The 26,214-nt window shown below is 44.9% G+C and overlaps 1 protein-coding gene across 11 annotated transcripts in view; it reads left to right on the top strand.

Moving 5' to 3' along the window:
* Syne1 (spectrin repeat containing nuclear envelope protein 1) overlaps window positions 1–26,214 on the top strand; it is a 461,878-nt gene that overhangs the window by 274,916 nt on the left and 160,748 nt on the right. For all 11 annotated transcript variants that reach the window (XM_050135800.1, XM_050135794.1, XM_050135793.1 and 8 more), the window contains 14 exons: window positions 26–2,186; window positions 5,436–5,773; window positions 5,968–6,112; window positions 7,270–7,488; window positions 8,999–9,261; window positions 11,989–12,154; window positions 12,469–12,621; window positions 16,072–16,224; window positions 16,914–17,096; window positions 17,950–18,087; window positions 22,266–22,451; window positions 22,607–22,729; window positions 23,479–23,661; window positions 25,018–25,161. In XM_050135800.1, the coding sequence (XP_049991757.1) occupies window positions 26–2,186; window positions 5,436–5,773; window positions 5,968–6,112; window positions 7,270–7,488; window positions 8,999–9,261; window positions 11,989–12,154; window positions 12,469–12,621; window positions 16,072–16,224; window positions 16,914–17,096; window positions 17,950–18,087; window positions 22,266–22,451; window positions 22,607–22,729; window positions 23,479–23,661; window positions 25,018–25,161 (4,555 nt within the window). The remainder of the gene's footprint in view (window positions 1–25; window positions 2,187–5,435; window positions 5,774–5,967; window positions 6,113–7,269; window positions 7,489–8,998; window positions 9,262–11,988; window positions 12,155–12,468; window positions 12,622–16,071; window positions 16,225–16,913; window positions 17,097–17,949; window positions 18,088–22,265; window positions 22,452–22,606; window positions 22,730–23,478; window positions 23,662–25,017; window positions 25,162–26,214) is intronic.

Raw genomic sequence — 26,214 nt, 5'->3', positions numbered from 1 at the left:
TCCTGTGTTCTTTGTGTATGTACAGATCCAATGCAGAAAGCACAGCTGTCCACTTGGAGGCATTGAAGAAGTTAGCCTTGGCCTTGCAGGAGAAGAAGAATGCCATTGAAGACCTGAAAGACCACAAGCAGAAACTGATAGAGCACCTGAGTCTGGATGACAGAGAGTTGGTCAAAGAGCAGACCAGTCACTTGGAGAGACGCTGGTTTCAGCTCGAGGACCTTGTCAAAAGGAAAATCCAGGTGTCAGTCACCAACTTGGAGGAATTAAATGTGGTCCAATCCAGATTCCAGGAGCTGATGGAGTGGGCGGAAGAGCAACAACCCAACATCGTGGAGGCCTTGAAGCAGAGCCCACCTCCCGACATGGCTCAGAACCTCCTCATGGACCACCTGGCCATCTGCAGTGAGCTGGAGGCCAAGCAGATGCTCCTGAAGTCCCTGATGAAGGATGCAGATCGTGTGATGGCTGACCTGGGCCTCAATGAACGGAAGGTGATCCAGAAGGCACTCTCAGATGCCCAGAAGCACATGAACTGTCTCAGCGACTTAGTGGGCCAGCGAAGGAAGTACTTGAACAAGGCTCTGTCTGAGAAAACCCAGTTCCTCATGGCAGTCTTTCAGGCCACTAGCCAAATCCAACAACATGAGCGAAAGATCATGTTCCGGGAATATATCTGCCTACTTCCAGACGATGTGAGCAAGCAGATCAAAACATGCAAGACTGCCCAGGCCAGTCTTAAGACTTACCAAAATGAGGTCACCGGACTTTGGGCACAGGGCCGTGAATTGATGAAAGGAATAATAGAACAAGAAAGGCCGGAAGTGCTGGGGAAGCTTCAGGAATTGCAGAGCGTCTATGACACCGTTTTGCAAAAATGTAGTCACCGCTTGCAGGAGCTGGAGAAGAGCCTCGTTTCTAGAAAGCATTTTAAAGAAGATTTTGATAAAGCCTGCCACTGGCTTAAACAAGCAGACATTATCACTTTTCCTGAAATCAATCTCATGAATGAGAGGGTTGAGCTCCATGCACAATTGGACAAATACCAGAACATTCTAGAACAATCTCCGGAGTACGAGAACCTTCTGCTCACACTGCAGAGGACTGGGCAGGCCATGCTGCCATCACTAAATGAAGTTGACCATTCCTACCTCAGTGAAAAACTCAGTGCTCTGCCCCAACAATTCAATGTCATTGTCGCCTTAGCTAAGGACAAGTTCTATAAAATCCAGGAAGCAATTCTGGCCCGAAAGGAATATGCTTCTTTGATAGACTTGACAACCCAGTCTCTGGGTGAACTGGAAGACCAATTCCTGAAGATGAGAAAAATGCCCTCAGACCTGATCGTTGAGGAGAGTGTGTCCCTTCACGAGAGCTGCAAAGCCCTTCTGGGTGAGGTAGTGGGCCTTGGGGAAGCCGTGAATGAACTGAACCAGAAGAAAGAAAGTTTTCGCAGCACGGGGCAGCCTTGGCAGCCGGAGAAGATGCTACAGCTGGCCACCCTGTATCACAGGCTGAAGCGACAAGCAGAGCAAAGGGTCGGTGTCTTAGAAGACACCACCAGCGCTTACAAAGAACATGCAAGGATGTGCCAACAGCTAGAGAGTCAACTGGAAGTCGTGAAAACAGAGCAGGCCAAAGTGAACGAGGAAACGCTGCCCGCGGAGGAGAAGCTCAAGGTATACCACTCGCTGGCGGGAAGTCTGCAGGACTCGGGGATTCTGCTTAAACGAGTGGCTGTCCACCTAGAAGATCTTACTCCACACCTCGATCCCTCGGCTTATGAGAAAGCCAAGGGTCAGGTCCAGTCCTGGCAGGAGGAGCTGAAACAGTTGACATCCGGCGTCGGGGAGATGGTGACAGAGTGCGAGAGCAGAATGGTACAGAGCATAGACTTCCAGACGGAAATGAGCCGTTCCCTGGACTGGCTTCGGAGGGTGAAGGCGGAGCTCAGCGGCCCAGTGTGCCTGGACCTCAGCCTCCAGGACATCCAGGAGGAGATCCGAAAGATCCAGATCCACCAGGAGGAAGTGCTGTCTAGCCTGAGGATCATGAGTGCCTTGAGTCACAAGGAGCAGGAGAAGTTCGCCAGAGTCAAGGAGCTGATTTCTGCAGACCTGGAGCACACCTTGGCTGAGCTCAAGGAGCTGGACGGGGATGTGCAGGAAGCCCTGCGCACCCGGCAGGTCGGTAGGGGGCGCTCTGTCTTTCTTTTCCAGGCTGCTTCTCTGTAAACACATGAAAAATCTGGCTAGGGCTGGGTCTGTGTTTAAAGTCCAGGGCTTTATTTTATCCAAGTGTGGTGGGTCCCACATATAATTTCAGCTCTTGAGCTGTGGAAACAGGAGGATTAGGAGTTCAAGGCCATACTAAACTACAAACCACTTTGAGGCTATCCCGAGCTTCAGGAGACCTTACCTTAAAAGACACAAAACTAAAAAGAAAAACAAAACAAAACAAACAACTGGACGTTGCTTTTTTTCTGACTCATCAAATCATCCTCTATGGTGACTTCAAAGACCATGTTTATTTTTCATGTGTACAGTCATTTTCATGTGTCCCACACTGGATAATTTTACTTAAACTGGTATAGTGTGCCCTTTTTTCTTATCTTTAGGGGAGATAGTAAATGATTTTGATAATGTATATTTAGAGGAGATAATAAATGATTTTGACAATGTAGCTTGCAACAGATTCGAACCAACAAACCATAGGGAAAATTTTCATTTTTTGCAACTGACTTAGCATTTTGACTGACATATAGTCACTGTACATAGTCCTGGGTTTCCTAAGGACATTTCTGTGCGCTATCCCCCGTCCCATTCATCTCCTGTCTTTCTCTAGTCCGTTTTCCTCCTCGTGCCATAGACATGCACATTATGTGTGTTTGTACTAAAAAAAAAAAGATCTAGGCTCTGTACATAGAGTATGACACTCTCTCGGTGCACACAGTCTCCTGCAAATGACGCCATCTCCTTGCTCATGGCTGAAGAAAGTTCCATCACTTATGCCTACCACATTTTCTTTATCCATTCCCGTGGGTGGACCCTCGAGCATGACAAAGAGAGTTGCAGTGAATGTAGATTTCCAAGCGTCTCTGTGACATGCTGTCCTAGAACCCTTCAGGAAAATACCCAGGAGAGGTATGGCTGGCTTATACAAAAGATCTGTTTGCAATCTTTTGAAGAACCTCCAGATTAATGCAATTGGCATAATTAAAAAACAAAAAAACAAAACAAGGACGGACCTTTACCACTTCATACAACTCTCTTAACAATCGAGTATCGCAACATTATATTGGGTGTCAGAAGGGACCTGGAGATGACGCCGAGCACGGCACAGTGTGTAGGGTACATGCACGCACTGTGGCGGTTTATACAAGAGCCTTGCATGTCCTACATCAGCAGAGGTCATGGGAATCCTCCCCGCACGGAAGCATTGTGACTATACTGATAGAATGTGGCCAGTGGGTACTTAGTGCCATTTCATACTACATGAAATCCGGTATTTTGAAAACCTCATTGGATGGAGAGGCTCCCAAGGCAGTAAACCCAGACCAATTACTGCTACTACCAAAAGCAGTAATGACACAGACCAACTCCAGCGCTGAGGGGTGCTCTTTTGTAAGCTGTCCCTCCCGTTGCCCTGTTCCTTCTCCCCTACTTCAGGTAGGATTGCTCCCCTTCTTGGCATCAAATATAACCCATCAGGAACACGGGGGCTCTATCTGCTGTTCCTGAGACCTGGGGAGCTACAAGCAGCAATGGGAGCAAATGGAGAATCTCCTAGATCGTCCTCCTAGTGAAGCTTTCTTCCATGGAGCACACACTTCCTTGTTCAACATGGCAGAAAAGATACATTGTTTACCTGGGGTTGTTTCCTTTAATCTCCTGGCCACCCTGGGAATGCAGCTTGGTTGATAAAGTTCCGATGCTTGCCTGTGGCTCTGAGGCTAATGCCCCACCCAGCACTACTTCAACGGAGCATGGTAGTAGATGAGAAGTAGAGACTGGAAGAGGATCTCAAATTAAACATCTACACAGGGAGTTTGAAGCCAGCCTAAGCTATATGAGGACCTGTCACAAGAGACAATAACAATCCTGGTCCAGAGGGGTAGTTCAGTGGTTAAGACTATTTGATATTCTTATGGAGGACCTGAATCCGGGGGCCTTGAACTGGCTCCTGATCACCAGTGACCACAGTTCATGGTAGTCAGATGCTCTTCAGCCTCTCTGGCCGTCAGGCATGCAGAATCTTCCTATCATTTGCCTCTACTTCCGATGTAGATTAATTCTAGCCATTTAAATAGCAAAACTTACCGTGTTTGTATAAGATTGTAATAAACACGCCAACTGCTGGCTTTTCAAAATGTACTTAGCATCCTTCCTCTCCATGCTAACTCGGAACCATCATTGGACTTTAACAACTATTTTCCTGCGGTTACAAAAGCAGGCCCTCAGGGAAGAGCAAGGACTGGCCTCTTCTCAATCTCCCTAATACTGCCACCCTAGTGCAGTTCCTCAGGTTGTGGTGACCCCAGCCAGAAAACTATTCCATTGCTACGTCATCACTGTACTTTTGCTACTATTATGAATTGCAATGTAAGTATCCAATATGCAGGATATCTGTGACCCCAAAAGGGGTCACCACCCACAGGTCAAAACCCGCTGATGGATTCTTTGTTTCAAGTTGGTGATTCCTGAACACAGTCTTCAACCCAACCTGGGAGGCTGCCTCTGCTTTGCCTCTGTCCCTTAGTGGCCTCCATCCAGATGTTACGGGAAGCATTTGTAGCCCACATGCTCACCCTTTTCTCTCCCTTCCCACTCTCTCCTTGTTTGCTTCCCACCCTGACTGCTGCATAGCTTTCTTTGCTTTCATTGTAGCTCTTCTTGTCCAGTCGTTGACAGCTGGTTAGAGTATTTCCTCTCCTTCTGGATTTGAAGCAGCAAGCCTTAGGGAGTTTTAGTTTGTCTAGTTTAGTCTTCGCTCAAGGCTCAAGGGCAAGCCATTCATTTCCAGAAGCTGGCAAAGGCTAATTTGGATGCTGAACATTGTCATTCTTTTAGCCCACTGAGGCAAAACTACTTCACAAGTCATCTAGCTACTACACTTTGTATTTTGTTTTGAGAAATACATATACATACACCAAAAAAGTTTCCAAACCAATCCAGACTAGCAAAAATTTATAGTTCATTTCTCTCTTTACTTATCCATGACATATTTTAATCACACTGGTAGAATTATAGTAAGATGAGCAAAGGGAGGAATAAAGGATTCCTCTCTCACCAGTATAACAATTTTCCCAATTTCTGCGTTAACTTCTCATGGCTTTTTATAGAGCTGGGAACTAGAAAAGAGATGGAAAAACAAAAGGACTTCCTACAAACCTCCTGCAAATGGAAGTTGATTATATTACGGTAACTGTCTTTCAGGCAACCTTGACAGAAATATACAGCCACTGTCAAAGGTACTATCAAGTGTTCCAGACAGCCAGTGACTGGCTGGAGGATGCTCAAGAAATGCTACAGCTGGCAGGCAACGGCCTAGATGTGGAGAGCGCCGAGGAGAATCTCAAAAGTCATGTGGAATTTTTCAAGACAGAGGGCCAGTTCCACAGCCACATGGAGGAGCTCCAAGGCCTTGTGACCAAGCTAGATCCACTCATCAAGCCAAATGGGAAGGAAGAGCTAGCACAGAAGATGGCTTCCCTGGAAAAGAGGAGCCAGAGGGTCTTCCAGGATGCCCATGCCCAGCGGGACCTCCTGCAGAGGTATTTAGAGTAGGTTAACGCAAAAAGATGTTGTCACACAGAAAGCAACAGCATTCTAACAGAATGTATATAATAACATGCATCAGTGTGTCCATTTGTTTTCTCCTCTTATCGTTAGACATAGGAACACCAGGGCTCTGTGTGGAAGTAGATGGGTTTCTTTTGCTTATTTATTTCTCTTGGACTCTTTCAAGATGTACAGTTCAATGGCAGGAGTACCAGAAAGCAAGGGAAGAGGTTATCGAGTTGATGAATGATGGGGAAAAGAAGCTGTCTGAGTTTTCATTGCTGAAGACTTCCTCAGGCCAGGAAGCTGAGGAGAAGTTGTCAAAGCACAAGGTCAGTTTTGTCGTCGTTATTTTGATGTCGTTTACTGTTAATTGCTACAAGTCTTTGTGATGTGTCCAGAATCACATCTTTAAATCTTTCTTTATTTCCATCCGGCTTCCTTCAGTATGATAAAGACACAAATAAGCACATTTCATAGTTGGGGGGTACTGACAAGAAACGCAAAGCTAAGGATCAAGAGAGAAACTCAGAGCAATTGCTTCTGAGAAGATGCGGTCCTTAAAAATGGCAGTAAGGGCTGGGGAGATGGCTCAGTGGGTAATAATACTCGCTGTGCAAGCCTGGCACCTGACAACCTGAGTCAGGTCCCCTGAACCCACATAAAAAGTAAGGAGTGCAGGCACAGGTTAGGAATCCTAGCACCTCGACAGCAAGGGAGATGGCAACAGGAGACCCTCCTAGAAGCTCCTGGAATCAGTGCAGCAGCCAAAACAAGAGAGACGCCATCTGCCAAACAAGGTGGAAAAGAAAGAACTGGCCTATAAAAGGTCGTCTTTAACTCCTGTTCATATCCTGCCAGCCCCCAGAATAAATAACTAACTAAACCTTTTAAAGCATTGGCAAATACTCTGATAACTTGGACTAATATCTCTGGATAACTTGGACTAACAAAAACAAAATCCAGAAATAAATGCCCGCGTGCCCCTCGACTAGCATAACAACATAAGGAAGATGGGCACATTCTAAAATACCAAGGTAAAATTTTCTTTCATTTCTGTTGATATTCAGAGAATAAAAAAAAATCACCTCAAGTAGAAAATAACTTGTCTTTCATAAATAAATAATATCTGCCTTTCAAAATCAATCAATCAAAACCCAACTCTGATAAGTAAAACTTTAGAGGTATTAGAGGAAGCAAGACGTATTCATAATTACTAATTTACTTTGGGGCTTTTGAGGCAGGTTTCTAGGTGTCCTAGGCTGGTCTCAGCTCTGCACATAGGGGAAGATGACCTTGACCTCCTGACTCTCTCGCCCCACCTCCCCACCACTAGACTTGTACCTTCAGGACTGCCTGAGGGACCTAAGTTTATTTAGAAATATCTCCTTTTACAAGTGTCTTTGGGCTTCTACTCAAGCCCACTGAACTTAAAAACCAAAATCAATCTTTCTCTAACCCCCTCTACTCACCCCCAACCCTGCACTAGGCTGTAGTGTCTGTAGTTGACTCTTTGCATGAGAAAATTGTGGCCCTGGAGGAAAAAGCATCACACCTAGAGAAAACCGGAAACGATGCGAGCAAAGCCACCCTAAGCAGGTCGATGACCACTGTCTGGCAGCGCTGGACGCGTCTCCGTGCTGTGGCCCAGGACCAGGAGAAGATCCTGCAGGATGCCGTAGATGAGTGGAAGGGCTTGAGCAATAAGGTAACTTTCCTTACAGATCGATCGGCTGAAGTTGGGCTTTGTCCTAGTTCTCAAAGATTAGGATGTATTTTGAAAACCAGTATCTTGTCTTTTGCCTTTGTGTTAGCTACATTTCTTTTGCTGGGATAAAACACCATGACCAAGGGAAGAAAGAGTTTATTTCGGCTTAGGATTCCAGAGGATTAGGGTCCTCCGTGGCGGGAGGCATGGCGGCAGACAGCAGGCGTGACTATTGGAGCAGCAAGCTCAGGGCTCACATCTTGAACCACAAGCACCAAGCAGAGAGCACAAACTGGGAGTAGGGGAAGACCTCAGCACTTTCTCACAGTGACATATTTCCTCCACTAAGGCCACACCTCCTAAACCTCCTCAAAAAGGGCCATTCACTGTAGACCTAGTATTCAAATACCCGAGGCTGGAGGTGGAGGTGGGGGATTTCTCGTTCACACAGTGCATGCTTCTCTTTTGAAATTAGTGTTATGAAACTTTCATCATCTTTTCCATCTCAAATTAGATTCTGAGACAAAATGTAATCTGCATTGTACAGTTTAGTTTTGTTAGGGCCAGAGAGCATGGGGGAGAGCAACATAAAGTTCATGACAGGCAGTAGAAAAGAAAGAACACAAGGGGCAGAAGAATGAATGCGTGAGGCAGGATGGGGAAAGACAGGGAGACTGGAAAGAGAGAGAGGGATAGGATAAACCAAAACCAGGTATTTATGAAAATGTTCTAAGGGAATCTGCTGTTTTGTATGCTAATTTTAAAATAAACAAGGGCCAGCTAAATGGTTCAGCAGGTGAAAGGGACTGCGGTACAGGACGGTTGGCTGGATTCGATCCCCAGAACCACAGTGAAGTGAGAGAACAGGCTCCTAAAAGCTGTCGTACGACATCCACATGCGTGTTACATGGACACCCGCGCTCTTGTTCTTGTGTCTGCCTCACACAAGCACGTGCACACACACTCACATTAATAATAACTAAAACTTCAAAAATAAGTATATAAATGAATTTTTTAAAAAAAATTAAGCAATAAAATTTAGAAAAGAAGACAAGTCCAGTGTGAATCCCATTTGTTTTAAACCTATTTTGGAAAAAGTCCAAAATTAACTTTTTGTTGTAAAAATAAGACTTGAACGTTTTCCTCAACTCCGTGTGTTATTTTTTCTGCCCAATAGGTAAGGCTCAGTGTTTTAGCCACACCTTCCTGGTGACTCCCACACACACTCATGCTAACTTTAAGAGTGGATGTTTTGTGTGCTCGTTCATTTAATGTTTCTCTGTCACATGTAGTCTGTGACTGCCTTGCTAAGATCGGGGGATTAATAATTTAAACCCAGGTTGGGAGAGGTGTTCTTTCATGTTAAAGCTACCATGTCAGTTTTTATTTCTAAAATTCAGAATTTATGTCATCACGGTGGACCATGTCAAGTGTGTCTGTCACTTAGTGGCCTCACCATACTATTTCTCAGTACGATTTTGAGCTTCATACAATGTCTGCTTATCACTAGATGAAAGAAACCACTGAAATCATTGCGCAGCTGCAAGGTAAATTACCTGAAAGTGCAATAGAAAAGGCCTCCAAAGCAGAGCTCGTGGCCCTCCTTGAATGCCACGACACGTGCTCGCTGGAGCTGGAGCAGCAGCAGCTGGCCCTGGGCGTGTTACAGCAGCGAGCGCTGAGCATGCTACAAGATGGGGCCCTCCCTGGTGCTGCAGGAAAAGAGGCGCCCGTCCTGCGGGAAATCTCTGCAATGCAAGATCAATGTCTCGGGTAATTGCATCCCTGTTTTGTTCACTATTATAACTGGCCTTCACTCAAAGGGACAGCTGGGGTACTCAGGCATGGGGATGCTCCGTCAAGCCGGCTGCATGCTTTTCTTTCTACTCCTGCCTTTCCTAACTCTTCCATTCTTTGTTACACAAGGACACCTATGCTAATAGAAATATTACATTGTAATAAGAGCCAGTGGGGAGGATACCTCAGTTCGTAAAGTACCTGCTACACACGTGTAATGATCCAGGTTGATCCTCAGCATCCACATTTTAAAGGAAAAAGAAAGAAAAGCTGAACATGGTATGCTTGCTACCCCGGCAGCAGGACATAGTGGCAGGCAGATCTCTGGAACTGGCTAGCTACGGAGCTTAGCCTACCCCATGAGCTTGAGGTCATCAGTGTTAGGATTTTTGGCATGGGTGACCCTGAGTTATAACAGAGACTCCATCTGAAAAACAAACCCAGAGGGATAGCTCCTGAGGAGTTGCACCAACGTCTGACCTCTGGCTTTATATACATGCATCTGCACGTGCATGTATACTTACACACACACTCATTTGTGAGAGTGCGCACACGTGCAGACACACACACACACGAGGGGTGGAGGATACAATGATGAGTCAAAAAGACTCATTGCTCACCTTCCTGCATTTTAAAGTACCAGTTCAGTAAAGCATATGCACAAAGTTGTTACTCTTCTTGTCCCTGTGATGAAATCACCTTAAGTAAGGTTTAGTTTGGCTTCACTGTCTGAGGGGCTACAGTCTGTGAGGTACAGTGGATCATGAAGTCCCTGCTCTTAATACACCCAAGTCAGGAAACAGAGTGGTTAATGGTGGTGTGTGCTGGGTTGGCTTTCTCTTGCTTTCCTGTTGCGAATTAGGTAGGTACTATAAATAACCAGGCCAGCTCAAGAGTAACAATTATACTTTAATGGTTATGAGGGGAAACTCACGCCACAAGAATGGGAGGTCCAACTTCCTATCTGTCCAGCATGATCCACACAGAGAGGGCGCATACCTGGATTCTCCCAGTATTTCTATCTGGGCCCCAGGTAGCCACACCCTAATTGGATGTGATTGGTTGATAGAGTTCCCCCATCACTTTCCTTTATATTCAGACTGGCACCCCAGCCTGTGGGTTAGTGCCACCCACATTTAGGAGAGGACATCCCCCTTCAGTTAGACATCTCTGGAAAGTTGCTCATAAGTGTGCTTCTCAGGTGATTCTACACCCAGGGCAGCTGGCAATGGAGATTAAGCTGCACAAACTGTAAGAGAAAACAAGTCTAGGGGACGGGGATAGCAAAGAAGGTGTGTTCTGCAGCTGGAGACTGAGCAGGTTTGAATGACACTGGGTGGAATGACACACAAACAATTTAGAAATCCCTTGGGCAGTGGGAGAGAGGATGAGTCATTCAAAAGGTAACAGGTGCCAGGCACAGTGACACAGAAGTGTCTTCCTAACTGCCAGCAGGCTGAGGCAGGAGTGTCATGAGTTCTAGTTCGGCCTGGCTGTTAGTAAGTTCCAGATTACATGTGGACCTTTGCGACTGAGCTTTATTTAAAATGTCCGTTTGCTAAAGCTCGATCATCCGTTGGTGATCTAGGGGAATGGGGGCACGGATGACACAGGAATCAAAGGATTCGTCCCAATCCTTGACAGTGAACCCAGGAAAAGTTCATCTTGGAGTTCTGGAATTGAAGCACCATTAAGAAAAACTCAGAGACCGATATTGGGGTTCAACCTGAAGATCAGAAAAGCAAAGCAGCCAACCGCTGGCTCTTTCCTCAATCTTAGTTTGAAAAGGCGATCCTGCCTCCAGGAATCTCAAAATGAAACTGAGACTGAGAGCTGTCTCCTCCTGTTTTATAATCCTCTCTAGTTCTGGAATTAAAGGCATGCACCACTGGGGTTAAAGGCATGCACCACTGGGGTTAAAGGCATAAAGGTTTCTATGGCAACTATTGTAGCTATTGGGATTAAAGGTATGTGTTACTATTGCCTGGTCTGTAAGGCTGACCAGTGGGGCTGTTTTACTCTCTGATCTTCACCTAAGCTTTATTTACTAAAATACAAATGAAATGTCACTACATAGAACTGGCCTGATTCACTTCTTGGGCCATTGGGAAAATGTCTTTAAATAATTTTGTCCCTCTATTAAGTAACATTATCTCATACAAATATATATTCACCTCTCTTGGTTATTAACGGTGTTACGGTAATCTGATACTACACATTGAAAAGCCTTTTATCCCATTAATTCGAATCAATCGTGACGTTGACATAACCATGGTGACATGTCTAGAGGTTGATTCTTTCTTTAAAGGCTGACTTCTTACAGCTCCACATGTTCCAATGGTACATCACTTTCAAATGGTGATGATACCATACCATTTGAGCAGATGTGAAAGAAGAAGTAAAGAATCTGGCTATCCTTAGGTTTTCTGCATAGGGAAATAAATAGCAATTTAGCTGCAGGGAACAAAGTCAACTCTCCAATTTCCAAGTGATAAATTATTCACCCCCCTAGTGACGCAACTTCTTCTGTTATACTTGAACTGAACTCTGGTGTCACTAAACAATATCTCAGGGCTAGAAGTAACATGACCTGCTCCAAACTAGGCTTTTCCCTTTCTGTGTCTGTTATCAAACTGTGGCATGCCCGGGAGAGTTCCTTTCACCTCAGATCTGCTTCTCCTTTCTCCCTCTGGTATTCTGAAGCATGCAAGACAAAGTGAAGAGTCACGGCAAACTGGTGAAGCAGGAGCTACAGGAACGGGGAGCGGTTGAGACTCAAATCAATGCTGTGAAGGCTTGGGTTCAAGAAACGAAGGACTATCTGGGAAACCCAACGATAGAGATAGACACGCAACTAGAAGAACTGAAGGTACAGACGTTCTCCTCGCTCTCTGTGCTCATCTTGTCAAAATGTGGCCTTTGTTCTGGTGACTCTTGTACATACTGAATGAATTGTCAATTAGAACTTTCAGGCATGAATTATATAGATGTGATGTATTATTCCTTCTTGACATTAGTTGCCTGATGGAAGGGACATACTGAAGTTCACTGACCTCATAGGAAATGAACTACATTTCTCTAATTTCATAACTGATGAAAATAGATAACTTTATCTCTAGATTCGTAAAAAGTGTGCCCCTTATCAGGTCCCCATTATTTTCTTGTTCTGCCTTCTTTCCTTAGACCCTCCTGACAGAAGCCACCGGCCACCGAGAAAGCATCGAGAAAATTGCAGAGGAACAGAAGGAGAAGTACTTGGGTCTTTACACTATATTGCCATCTGAAATCTCCCTCCAGCTAGCTGAAGTTGCATTGGACCTAAAGATCCATGATCAGGTAAGCTTATTGGGTGTCTTTCTGTTCTCTCACAGGGTTAGTCCTATAAGAGGTATCTTAGTTTGTGCAATCATACTTCTTGGGAAACCATAGTAAATAATTGACCACTATAAAACAATTAGCATTCACTTGGAACTCTTTCCTGGGCAAGAAACATATCAAATGGCCGCAGCTATGAACAGTGATATTATACAAACGCATCACTGTGACAGGAATCCTGACAGATGCAAGGGAGGGAAGAAGGATTTGTTTGGACTCAGGGAGGACATTCTATCATGGTAGGGAAGGCATGGCAGGAATGTGTGGCTGGAATGCCTCATATATTGGAGAACAGAAAGCAGAAATCTTGGGCTATTGGTAGAGATGGCTCGAAACTTCGAGTCCTACAGGCAGCAACCCACGTCTTCCAGCTAAGCCCCATGTTCAAAAAGAACCACAAGCAGCACCAATCCATCACCCAATAACCGGAAGCCTGGTGTTCAAGACATAAACAAAGAAATAGAATTTATCTGCTTCTCCAACATGAGTAAAATAATATCTGAAATAGAAAGTAAGATATGACATGTTCCAATATTAATATTGAGTAACCAGAGTGTGCCAGTCACTCTTCAAATGGTGACTTTAGTTCAGTGAGAAAGAAGGTGGGTGGGTGAAGATATTGAAGGAAAGGGATGCTCATGGGGAAGAGACAAGAAAAGTCAGGGTCACAGTTGTTACTGCTGTGAATGCTGAGGGCCCATGGCATTAGAGGAGGGGCCTCATTCTGCTCAATGGAAGGCTCACCATAATCAGAACTCAGAGCCACAGACTTGAAAATTACTTGAAACAAGAAATAAAGAGTCCTTTTTGGTGTGAAGACCAGGAGATTGGGGATCTCACCCCATAAAGAGATTTTGTGTAAAAATCATGTCATGTGGTATCTGTGTGGACACGTAATGGGTTTTAGAATTGTCTTGGTGGCTGATTGCCAGAGTTTTTGAAGCCCACTTATAGCCCACTCTTTGTGGCACAAAGGGATGACTCCCACAGGTGCTAAAATGCTTGTGGATCAGAATACATAGACCACAACTTTCACACATCTAGGCTGCACTTTTGAATCTCCAGTGAAGGAGGCAGAGTGATTGGAAATCATAACAGAACCCAGTTCTACTGCACCAGGATTTTGAACTAAACAAAGACAAGGTGTAGTTTCTTTGTTTTGTTTTGTTTTAACAGTTTTTTTTTTTTAACTATTTAACTGGCCTATTGGACTTCTTGGACTTGGAAGATTGCAGGAAGAATAAGTTAACTAGTTAAGGTCTTTGAAAAGTCCTTTAGTAGACTGGATATATAGCTCTGCAGTTACATGCACTTGCTGCTCCTGCAGAGGACCTGAGTTCTGTTCCCAGCACTCAGATCAGAAGGCTCACAACCCCCTGTAACTCCAGCTTCTGGGGCTCTGGCGCCCTCTTCTGGATGCCATAGGTATCCACACACATGCATACGTACACACACATACACAAACACATACATTAAAATAAATAATTTTCAAAAAATAAAATTTAAAATTTTTTCTGTTTACTTGTTGCTTGCTAAAGTTATTCTCTGCAATCTAGTTATTTGGCACTTGAGTCAAAATGATGCAGGCCAGGCCAGTTCTAATGCAATGCTGTTTCTCTGAGAATTTGAAAGGACTTTCTCTTTTTTTTTTAGATAAAAAATTATATATATATATGAAACAAACTATTCTTTTTTACTATACATACCAATCCCAGTTCCCACTCCTCCCCTCCCCCCACTCCCTCCACATACCCTCCCACTTCACCCCCATCCACTCACTCATCAAAGAAGGCAAGGCACACTGCTCTGTGGAAGGTCCAAGACCTTCCCCACTATATCCAGGTCAAGCAAGGTATCCATCCAAAGAGAATGGGTTCCCCAAAAGCCAGTATATGCAGTAGGGATAAATCCTGGAGCCACTGCCAGTGGCCCCTCAGTCTGTCCCAGCTATTCAACTGTCAAGCACACTCAGAGGGACCTGTTTGGTCCATGCTTGGTCCTTCCCAGTTTAGCTGGAGTTGGTGAGCTCCCATTAGGTCAGGCAGACTGTTTCAGTGGGTGAACCCATCATGGTCTTGACCTCTTTGCTCATATTCTCATTCCTCTCACTCTTCAACTGGACCTCGGGAGCTCAGTCCAGTGCACCGATGTGGGTCTCTGCCTCTGTTTCTATCAGTTGCTGGATGAAGGTTCTGTGGTGATATTTAAGATATTCGTCAGTCTGACTACAGGGCAAGTCAAGATTGGGCCCCCTCTCCTTTATTGCTTAGGGTCCTAACTGGGGTCATCCTTTTAATTTCCTGGGAATTTCTCTAGAGCCAGGTTTCTGCTAACTGTATAATGGCTCTCTCAATCAAGATATCTCTTTCCTTGCTCTCATCTCTGTCCTTCCTCCATCGCGACAATCCCTTTCCCTCAAGTTCCCCTCGCTCTTCCCCTTCTCCCCTTATCTTCCCCTTCCACCTTCCCTTCAACTCCCATCCCCATGCTCCCAATTTTATCAGGCGATCTTCTCTATTTCCCCCTTTCCATGTGAATAAATGCATCCTTTAAAAAAAAAAAAAGTGAGGCTCAGTGGCAGAGTAATTTCCCAGCAGCATGTTTGCCCACACGCTCGCACACACATATGCAACACACACAGTAAAAAGAAGCAAAAAAGGCAATAAGGAGTGTGTGTATCACAGATACAAGGCCAGAGAATAGACAAGCCAGGGAAAGCTGCCTACAGAACAACACCAAGTAGCATCTGTAAATATTTAATGAACCACTCGGGGAGCCGACATTGATTTTGGTTTCTTGCTGGAACAGCAGAAGGAGCATAGTAAACCCACAAAGCTACTGAGAGTAAACCATCCTCAAAGTCTTGGGGGATTGGACCTACTTCCTCTAAACGTTTTAAAGATATTATTTATTTAGCTATATGTGTGTGTGTGTGTAACCATGTGTGTGCGTGTGTGTGTGTGTGTGTGTGTGTGTGCCTGTGTACACACGGAGGCCAGAAGAAAACATCCAGTGTCCTCCTCTATCGCTCTCTACCTATCCATTGGAGGCAGGGTCTCTTCCTGAATACAAGGATCCTGTATTCTCAATGAGACTGGAAGTCAGCAGCCTCAGCAATCCTCTTGCCTCCGCCCTCTGTGAAACTGGGGGTGCTGACAGGTGCAGAACACCCAGCTTGATACCTGGATTCTGAGATCCAAACTCCAGAACTCCAGTCCTCGCAATTGCTCAAGTACCTTCAAACCTTGAGCTGTCTCTGTCCCCCCCCCCCCGCCCCACTTTCATGAGTTCCATCAGTGTCAAAGCAGCTCTGTCCACCTAAAACATGAGCAGTCGACATCGTTAGAGAATTTTAATCTCTTCTCCCATTTCAACAATGATGGGTTTTGATGTCCCCTTCTGGTCATTTAGATCCAAGAGAAGGTACAGGAAATTGAGCAGGGCAAGGCCACGAGCCAGGAGTTCGGCCGCCAGATCCAGAAGGTGGCCAAAGATCTTACCACCATCCTAACAAAGCTGAAAGCCAAAACCGACAATCTAGTTCAAGCTAAGACTGACCAGAAGGTAAGGAGGAGGGGCAGAAGCTAAGGGGGACAGGAGGTAAAGAGGGGTGTCTAGACGGTGGGGGAGCAGAAGGTAAAGGGGAGCAGAGTTAAGCGAGGGGCAGAAGGTAAGAAGTGGGGAGAAGTGGAAAGACCAAAATGAATTGCTGGCTACTGGCTAAACTGCTTTGCCTTATCAGTGTTACCTAGTTATAGAGAGTTCTTAACAAACCATCAAAACCCAGCAGGAAAAGGAGGCAGTTAAAACACGCCATAAATGTGATAACACCAGCCCATTTATGTAATTTATCATTGTAATAGATATACATGCATAGATATAAATGCATGCACATATATGTAATAAAATAGTAAAAGATTTATGACAGGCTACAAGTGCAAACTTCAGAATTCCAAGGCAAATCAATCACATCTTGTGTTTGCACCCTGTTGATGAGCTAAACAGCTCAAATCCATTGGGTGGGGCAGAAGGAAAAACCAGTCCTCTCCCAAGGAAACAGATATAAGGCTCACACCACAGCCCACTCTGCTGCCTTCACCCAAGAGATGGAAACAGTTAAGTCCTAGTGGAATGATTATTTGTAATTCTTACCTTTAACTCCAACCATCTAAAGTGGAATCCTTCTGGTCTTAGGAAACCCTGAGAAATGTATTTTCTGAATCTTTTGTTCTTTCTTGTTGATGGCTGTACAGATGCTGGGAGAAGAATTAGATGGCTGTAACTCAAAGCTCGTGGAATTAGATGCTGCTGTACAGACATTCTCGGAACAGCATGGGCAGCTGGGTAAGCCATTGGCCAAGAAGATAGGAAAGCTGATGGAACTCCACCAGCAAACCATCAGGCAGGCTGAGAGCCGGCTCTCCAAACTCAACCAGGTATGTGGTCCAGGCTTTAAGGTAACCAACATGCTTTAAAGTAGACATTATTACCACCTCGCTTTTGAAAATAAATAAAAAGAGAGTACTAGAGATGATGTAAGAGGTTTTCCCGTGGCTTGTTTTCTACAGCGTTTCTATGATTTATATATAAACCCATATTTGGTTCATAAAAAAAACTATATTATTTTGACAAAGTTTCACATGAATAGACTTGGCTGTATATATTCTTTGTAAACTAGAAATGTAATAGTAAAACGAATAACCATCTACTAATGAGTTTTATAAAAGCAGTTTAGGACAGATCTAAATATTTTAAAGTTAAATATATACCCATATATACATCATCTTAAATTCTGAGTTGTTCAGCTTTTTCTTAGTTCTAAGCTGGCCTCAGATCACTCACAGCCAACGAGGGCCTTGATTTCCTGATCCTCCTGTCTCTGCCTCTGTCCTCCAGACTGGGATAACAGACACTGTACTTACTGTGGTACCCAGCTTAGGAACTGGTGATGGTGAATAATGGTGTTGAGATCCTGCAAGATGCAGTCCCTGCTGGCCACCTCCTTTACTCAGTGAGATGGAGAAATAGAAGGGGATGGGGAGAATAAGATGAGAATGAAGAGTGAGAAAAGGAGAAATAAATGTATTATGAACTTGGTTTATTACCCTAAGATCACCGGGAAACCTTTGACAGATTTTCCTTAGGCAAGTGACCTTCCAGGATCCCTTTCAATGTCACAGCTATAACTGCTACTCTCTGGGATGGCTGCATCCGAAGACACAGGTTGGGGGTGAATTTCCCACTCGCCAGAAAGGATTTACATTCATCTGAGTACTATTGACTTTTCAGGCGTCCTCGCACTTAGAAGAATACAGTGAAATGCTGGAGTCCATTCTGAAGTGGATCGAGAAAGCTAAAGTCTTGGCGCATGGAAACATTGCATGGAATTCTGCAAGCCAGCTCCGAGAACAGTACATCTTGCACCAGGTAATTTTGTGTGGGGGGGGGGGAGTTAACAAAGAATGAATAGAAACAGTTCATTTGACTGGTCAGACTGACCCAAAATTTAAGTGACCACAGTGTGAAATTATTGTGAGTGTCAGCTAAAAGGAATGTTTGGGAATCAGCGAGATGACGCAGTGGGGAAAGGTGGCTGCCACAAAGTCTCATGACTTGAGTTTGATCCCTGGGTCCTGCATGGTGGAAGGAGAGAAGTGACTCCTGCCCTTGTCCTCTGACCCCCTCCATGTGCCCCATGGCATGCATGTGTTCCCCGCTAATAAATAAATGTCATTTAAAAAACAGTATTTAAAAGCAAACAAGCAACAACAAGAAGACTTGCTATTCTAGTCGGACCAAAAGTAGTTAAGGGTGAGAGTTCACAAGACTGCCCATAAATACTTATCCTCTATTTTTTTATACCACCCTTTCCCAAAAACTGTCAGTCCTGTGCTATGGGACGTGTGTTTTTGTGTTGTTGCTGCTGCTGTAGAACTTCCGCTGGAAGTTAAATGCAGGAAATTCTTCCACATGAAGAGACACAGGGGCATGTGGAGAGATGACAGGTGTCCCACCAGGAAGGAGGGAAAACCCAAACTCTATCAGCTGGCACTGTGTTGACTGGGAACAAAATCCTGTCTTTCGGGTCTGCCTTCTCATCCGTAACACAGGAATGACCATAATATCCCTATGTCAGTCGTGAGCAGACACCCAGCGCGTACCTGACACAGGCTGGGGTTCCAGGCAGGTCCTTTCACCTGCTTCCTTTTAGCCACAGCAAGGGCTGAGTCATGTGGCTTACTCAGCAGGTCAGAGCAGCTGAGAACGGACCTCTATCTACACCCTGGAGGATACATGACTTCATTTCCTCTGAACTCAGGAGACAAATACGTTCCTTTCCTTTTGGTCATATTCTCTGGAAATTATTTCATCCTTTTAGTAAGTGCTGATTGGATTAAATGCATATTTCTAACAGGTCCTGCCAAAAAAAAAAAAAAAAAAAAACGCAGTGGCTAGCTTTTATTTAGGTTACATGGTTGACATTTTCCTATGTGCAAAGGAAAAGTAAATTTCCTTATTTTCTACTTGATATGGTTCTGGGTTCTGGATGCTTTTTCCTCCTGGGATGTTTCCGTGGCTCACATTCCAACCCCTACCTATCATCTCCCTTCTCCACTCAGGAAATTTCTCCCAGACACGAACAACTGTAGCTCTCAGTTCAGTCATTCGTTGTGTGATGGGTGTAGATGTTGACAGGCTAGACATGTTACAAATTAGCTGGTAAGCAAAGGAAATGCAGCCAACATCTGGAAATCGAAAGATAAAGGGAATTTTAACTTTTACCTGTCACGATAACACTGCTTTTTTTCTGCTTGTTTTGTTTTGTTTCGAGACAAGGTTTCTCTGTGGAGCCTTGGAGTCTGTCCTGGAACTCACTCCGAACACCAGGCTGGCCTCAAACTCAGATCCACCTGCCTCTGCTTAAAGACATGTGCCACCACCACCTGGCTGCTATATTTTATTTATATGTAGTGATTATCAAGGATGGCATAGCTCAGACCTATTGATTCACTTCCTGGATTCCTTAAGTGAGGCTTTAATTCAAAATTTTGAAAATATTTAATATGATACCAATGATTATAGTGTGATTTTATTGTGTGTGCGTGTGGGGGGAGAGAATTCAGGCACGCATGCCTGTAATGATCAGGATACAATATTTGGGAGTCAATTGTCTTCCTACTATGGAATCCACTGAACTCAGGCCCTCAGGCTTGCCCCACAAGTTTGTTGACCTGCTGTGCTTCCTGAAGGCTTGTGGTGGAATCTTAAAGGAAACGAAAATGTCACACAGTGCTTTTGTAAGATGTTTCCATGCAGTGAAACCCAATGCAGGTCTCAGAAGAGATCATGAAGATTTTCATTGTAGTTTTTGGCTTTTGAGTTGCAGTCTTGCTGTACAGCCCTGGCAAACCTGGAGTTTATTATGTGGTCCGGCCTGGCTTTGAGCTCACTGCGAAGGAGTGTTAGAACCAACCAGAGGCATAATCCACCATGTTTATCTGATGAGATTTTAAATTTAAATTATTTTATTATTATTAATATCATTATACAGGGTTAAACATGTCTACTTTATGCATATATACATAGTATATTTTGAAAATATTCCCCTATATTCTACTGCCTTCCTCTTTTTTTTTTTTTCAAGACAAAGTTTCTCTGTATCTTTGGAGCCTGTCCTGGAACTAGCTCTTGTAGACCAGACTGACCTCGAACTCACAGAGATCCACCTGTCTCTGCCTTCCAAATACTGGGATTAAAGGGGTGCACCACTACTGCCCGGCTCACCCTCCTCATTCTTTAAGGGTTTATTTTCATTGTGTGTGTGTGTGTGTGTGTGTGTGTGTGTGTGTGTGTACATAAGAAGTCTTTCAATCTCCTGGAAATTCAGTTACAGACAGCTTTGAGCCACCATTTGGGGTCTGGGAACAGAACCTGGGTCCTCTGCAAGAGCAGCAAGTGCCACTGAGCCATCTCTGCACACACACCCCCCACCCCGCCCTCCCTGGTTTTAGCCCTCCCATCTTCTTGGTTGTTCGAAGAGAGCTTTGGCTTTCCCTTCATGGAATCTGTACATGCTTGACCTTCTGTAGCTGTAAAGTTCAAGACCCACAACTGAGAGAAAATGTGTGTTATTTGTCTTTCTGACTTAATTGATTTGATAAGATTTATCTCCTGTGACATCCATTTTCCTACAAACTATATAGCTTCATCTTTACATTTAAAAAAAATTGAAGTAGTTTTTTATAGTTCCAGACTAATTCATTCTTTTGTTCACCTGACAAATAATTATACAATATTTTCCCTATCTAGAAATTTTGACAAACATTTGGAATGGAAGGGATACTTGCCTGTCCCTTGTCCCTACAGAAGTGACCAGTGGAAAGAGGGGCAGAGGGGGAGACAGTTGCAGTGTGTAAGGCAGAGAGGGAGGGTTCCAGGTACCCCAGAGCCTAGGGAATCATAACTGCCTGACTGAAGAGGAAGGCCAAGGAAGGCGTCTTAGCAGAAGGTTACACTGGACAGGTCTTAAACCCCGTTGCCTACCCCTGCCCCACTCTTCCTGGGAAGCCCACTGTCTTCTGGAAATACTAACAGCTGGAGAGAAGGCTGCCTTTGGTGGCCTGGAAAACTTGAAATAACAAGGAGTTAGAAGAACCAACTGGTAAGAAGCGTGGATAAAAGCCTTCATGAACCTGGGCTCTGTGTCAAAAGCACCCTGAAGTCACTGACAGATAATCTCTCCCTGCGGATGTCTAGTTCAGGGTTTGCTCGCAGAAAACCAGCACAGCAGTGGAAAGCAGACGGCTGGTGTCAGGGAGCAGAGGCGGGCAGCGTCGCCACTGCAGCCCACAAGCACAGGCCTCTCTTGGAAGATGGGGAGGCAAGGAGATTCCAGAGAGATAGCGAAGCCTGAATTAGACATCCCAGGTGTGGCTGACATTCATGTCCGTGCCATAGGCGACTGCATCCCGGGTCAAAGTCAGCAACCTCAGGCCACCGGGATTATCTGCTCAGAAGCCTAGTAGGGGACTTATCTTAGAGAGTTCTCATGTGTTTCCATCAGAAGACAAGCTGCCTGGGTTCCCCCCCCCCAACAAATGCAGTGCAAGAAGATCCACATATTCTAATGTCAGGTGGAAAAGTAGATAGCACTGTGCTCTTAGCTGCCAGAAAATATGCCCAGATTTACCAGCAATTATTTCTTACAGGTGTCCTTTCAGGCATGGATGGCCTACAGCATACATGTGTGCATGTATCCCAGCATATCTACGGCATACATGTGTGCATGCATCCCAGCATATCTACGGCATACATGTGTGTGTGCATCCCAGCATATCTACGGCATACATGTGTGCATGCATCTCAGGACAGCCATAAATATTCCTCAACATATTTGTCAGAGATGGCATTGTGTCACGGGGTCAAAAGCTTGACATCCCTGCCAAGGACATGATATAATATGACGCTTTATTTTTCCTACATTTATAAATAATCACTGTAAAAAGAAAAAGGTCCCACAGCAGGAAGGGTGAGTGTGGATCGCAGCTTAGCTCTCCTTGACCCCTTCCTTGTCTTTAAACTGCCCTGTCCACGCTTCACCCTAGACACTGCTAGCGGAGTCTGAAGAAATCGACAGTGACCTGGAAGCGATGGCTGAGAAAGTGCAGCACCTGGCCCACGTGTACTACACAGAGAAAATGTCGCAGCAAGTGGCACAGTTAGGACGGGAGACTGAGGAGTTACGGCAGGTGATCCGAGCTCGTTTGCAGAGTCTCCAAGATGCAGCCAAGGTAAACAAACAAACAAACAAACCTGGCGCGCTGTCAGTGGGAGAAAGTGCTCACCCAGGGTGAGGTAGTCTCCTGAGTGTGGTGGTGCTCTTTAGCTATAGGACTTTGAACTTCGAGTCAATGTATTGATGGTCAAGTGGGGTTTTGTTCTCCAGGATATGAAAAAGTTTGAAGGAGAGCTGAGAAATTTACAGGCTGCTTTGGAACAAGCCCAAGCCATCCTGACTTCCCCAGAAGTAGGGCGCCTTAGTCTCAAGGAGCAACTGTCCCACCGACAGGTAATCAAAAAGAATTTAGGATGGACAGGAGTGGGGGTAGGGGTGCTCAGTCATAGAAGTTCTTGCCTTGCAAGCAGAGGGTCGGATTCCCAGAACTCAAAAGGCTGGGTGTGGCCAGGTGTGGAAGAGCACACTTTATCCCAGCCCTTAGGAGAGGGAAAGGCAGGCAGATAAAGCCAGCCTGGTCTACGTGAGTTCCCGGCCAGCAAGAGCTATGAGAGGAGAAAAACATTAAAACAAGACAGGGTGCCCTGTCCTTAAAACCACAGTGCAGGAGAGAATGAAACTGGTGGGTTCTCAGGGCTTCTTGGCCACCCAGCCTACTCTGCTTGACAAGCTCTCAGTCAGTGAGAGATCATGTCTTAACATTTAAAAATGTAACCAGCTATTGAAGAATGATATCCAAGTTTATTGACTCTGAGCTCTTTACACATGCACATACATATGTGCAATACCCACATTATACCTGCAAATAGGGACTCAAATGTACATATGTATTTTCCCATACACACACGAATACATACATACACATGCAATAATCTAAGATGTATGGGGGGGTCTGTATTTAAAAAAAAAAGACAAGAAAACTGTTTTCTAAGCCCAAGGATAGTCTTAAAGCAGATGTGTTGTTAAGAGCAAATGTTCCTTGCAAACTGTGGACCCCGTAGCCCCCATTCAGGAAATGTCTGTGTTTATGCGATACATGATGAAATTACTAAGAGCGTAAACCCTGATCCTGCCCCTTTCAGCATCTGCTGTCTGAGATGGAGTCACTGAAGCCCAAGGTGCAAGCCGTGCAGCTCTGCCAGAGCGCTCTCCGGATACCCGAGGATGTGGTTGCCAGCTTGCCCCTGTGCCACGCTGCCCTGCGGCTGCAGGAGGAAGCCAGTCAACTGCAGCACACAGCCATCCAGCAGTACAACATCATGCAGGCAGGTGCAGCAGGGCGGCGGGTTCAGTCGGCCAGCCCATGCCGGCGGAGCAAGTGCACCACCATGAGTCACGGGCTGCTTTTCTTAGCATTGTGTGGGCTCAGCCATCAAAACATCCAGAGTGCTAAATTTGACAGTCTGTTGTAGTTATATAAAACCAGGAGATTAAAGCTATCACGTGGATCATCCACAAACGCCAGGGGAAAACTCTCTAAAAATTATCTTTTAGTGAAAATTATCTTCTGATTTTTTTTGTAAAGAATGACTCATAGACATTAATTTTGAACGTGATCGTCTATGCACCTGGGCGGGATCTAGATATGATGATACGGGCTTGCTGTTCTATATTACACAATTACTTGCATGTTTCAGCTAATTTGTGCATTTTCTGGCCTGAGAAGGACATCCAAGCACAGCTTTTAACCTCTTGTGATAATAGGAGAAAAAGGATTTCCATGAAGAAATCATGCTACTTACGACAATCTCTCTTTTTGTAGCGCTCACCTGCTTTATGAATAATTATGTCTCTCTAAAACCATGAATGCTCATTTCACCAGCCATTTTCGATCATTCACTACCTGTAATTTGTTAGACTTCAGAGCCCGGAGGCTGCAGGTCAGGCTTAATTAGTATATTCTCTACTACTGGCGCTCTTGGCCGGTATCTGTTATTCAGCATTCTTTTAGATTTTGCTTTGTACTTTTGTGTGTGGTATATGTACATGGCAATGCGGGTGTGTGTGTGTGTGTGTGTGTGTGTGTGTGTGTGTGTGTGTGTGTGTGTGAGTGTGTGTAAGTTTATGTCCTCGTACACTTAGATGAAGGCTAGAGAGGTCAACACTGTCTTCCTTGATTGCCCCCTGTTTTTTTGAGACAGTCTGTGGTTGAACTTGGAGCTAGTGGGTTTGCTGATACTGACTCACTCATGAGCCCCAGGGCCTAACCCCTCACCTCTTAGTGCTGGGGATTTGAACTCAGATCCTTATGCTTGCATGGCAGTCACTTTACCAACTGAGATATTTCCCTAACCCATTAGTCAGTATCTCTTGTACGGAGAGACAAGGAAGCCTATTGTCCTGCCCGCTCCACCTACTGGCTACAGCCTTTCACCTTCTAGACAGTCTAAGGAGACAGACTCCTAACTTCTCATCTGTTTTGATTTTATTAATAATTTCATTACAGTATTTTTTTAAAAGATAAAGTTGATGTATCTAAGTGAAAGCTAGTAATTTGCGGCATCTAAAGGACTTTACCCATCTCGTTTTGATTTCCGGGACACTGGGAAACACAAGGCAAGATTAGTGGCAAAGCCACCCAGTAACTTTATAGAAAAACATTCTCATTTGTTCTCTCCAAGGAGGCAGTGGTGCAGTACGAGCAGTATGAACAGGAAATGAAGCATCTCCAGCAGCTGATAGAAGCGGCTCACAGAGAGATTGAGGACAAGCCCGTGGCCACGAGTAACATCCAGGAGCTGCAGGCTCAGATTTCTCGGCACGAGGTGAGACAGAAGGGTGGGCAGAGTAAAAGTGCTGACCCCTGGACACTAGCTTCATTTAGTGGCTGACAGGGAGGTACTCCCTGCCCTGTGGGGGATCTGTTTGCTTCCTGCACAGCACTTTGGCTAGCTTTGCATTTTAAAGGTTATTCAATAACACAGGAATTCCCCTGAATTCTGCAGCCTCCGTAAGCTGTTCGTGACTTGTCTCACCAAGTACCCCAGGCATGGGAAGAGATCCTAGCGCGAAGCAGTTAATCCATGAAAATAGCCTACTTCTTGATTTTGAAGCCTTATAAGAAACAGCCATGCTCACCACTTTGCCGTGTCTGCCTTCTTACCAAGGGTGGCTTCATAGTACCGAGAAAATCATCTGCACTTGTCATCCATTGCTTAGGCTCCTCACTAAAATCAGGAGTCCTCAGTGATTTCGCACTCAAAGGTGCCTCCTTCGAGTCTCTTAGTCACCACCATGACCTTAATCCCAGACACATTCCTTCCACATTCCTGGTCTCAGGTCTCACAGCTCCAGGGTGACAAAGCCCTGTGACATTTCAGCAGCGAGTTTCCTCTGCTGCCTGTCATTTTTGATTAGGTCAGTTGACTTGGGACTGTCTCTAAGCTCCATACATTTTGGTGGGTGACTCAGAGAGGGGCATCTTACTCCTGTATGCCAAGGACAGACATTTAGTTTGTCCTTCTATCTGCTGTTTCTCCTTTCTGGCCCCAGTATGGAAGTAATATCAGAGATTAAATATTCCCTTTAACCACAGAAAACCTCATGCCGGCTTTCAACATCCAAGTACAAGATTTCTTGACATGCTTTACCAGAATAGTAGATTTTGCAGGGCGGTGGTGGCACACACCTTTAATCCCAGCATTCGGGAGGCAGAGGCAGGCGGATCTCTGTGAGTTTGAGGCCAGCCTGGTCTACAAGAGCTAGTTCCAGGACAGGCACCAAAAACTACAGAGAAACTATGTCTCCAAAATAAAAAAAAAAAAGTACATTTCTATGATTTGCAAAATCAATATTCTGCTTATATCCATTTTTATAGC

Source organism: Alexandromys fortis, unplaced genomic scaffold (assembly GCF_014885135.2).
Source record: "Alexandromys fortis isolate MF-2015 unplaced genomic scaffold, M_Fortis_MF-2015_v1.1 scaffold_23, whole genome shotgun sequence".
Classification (NCBI taxonomy): Eukaryota; Metazoa; Chordata; class Mammalia; order Rodentia; family Cricetidae; genus Alexandromys; species Alexandromys fortis.
The sequence above is the reverse complement of the archived record's forward strand: the minus strand, read 5'-3'. Positions and strand labels throughout refer to the sequence as shown.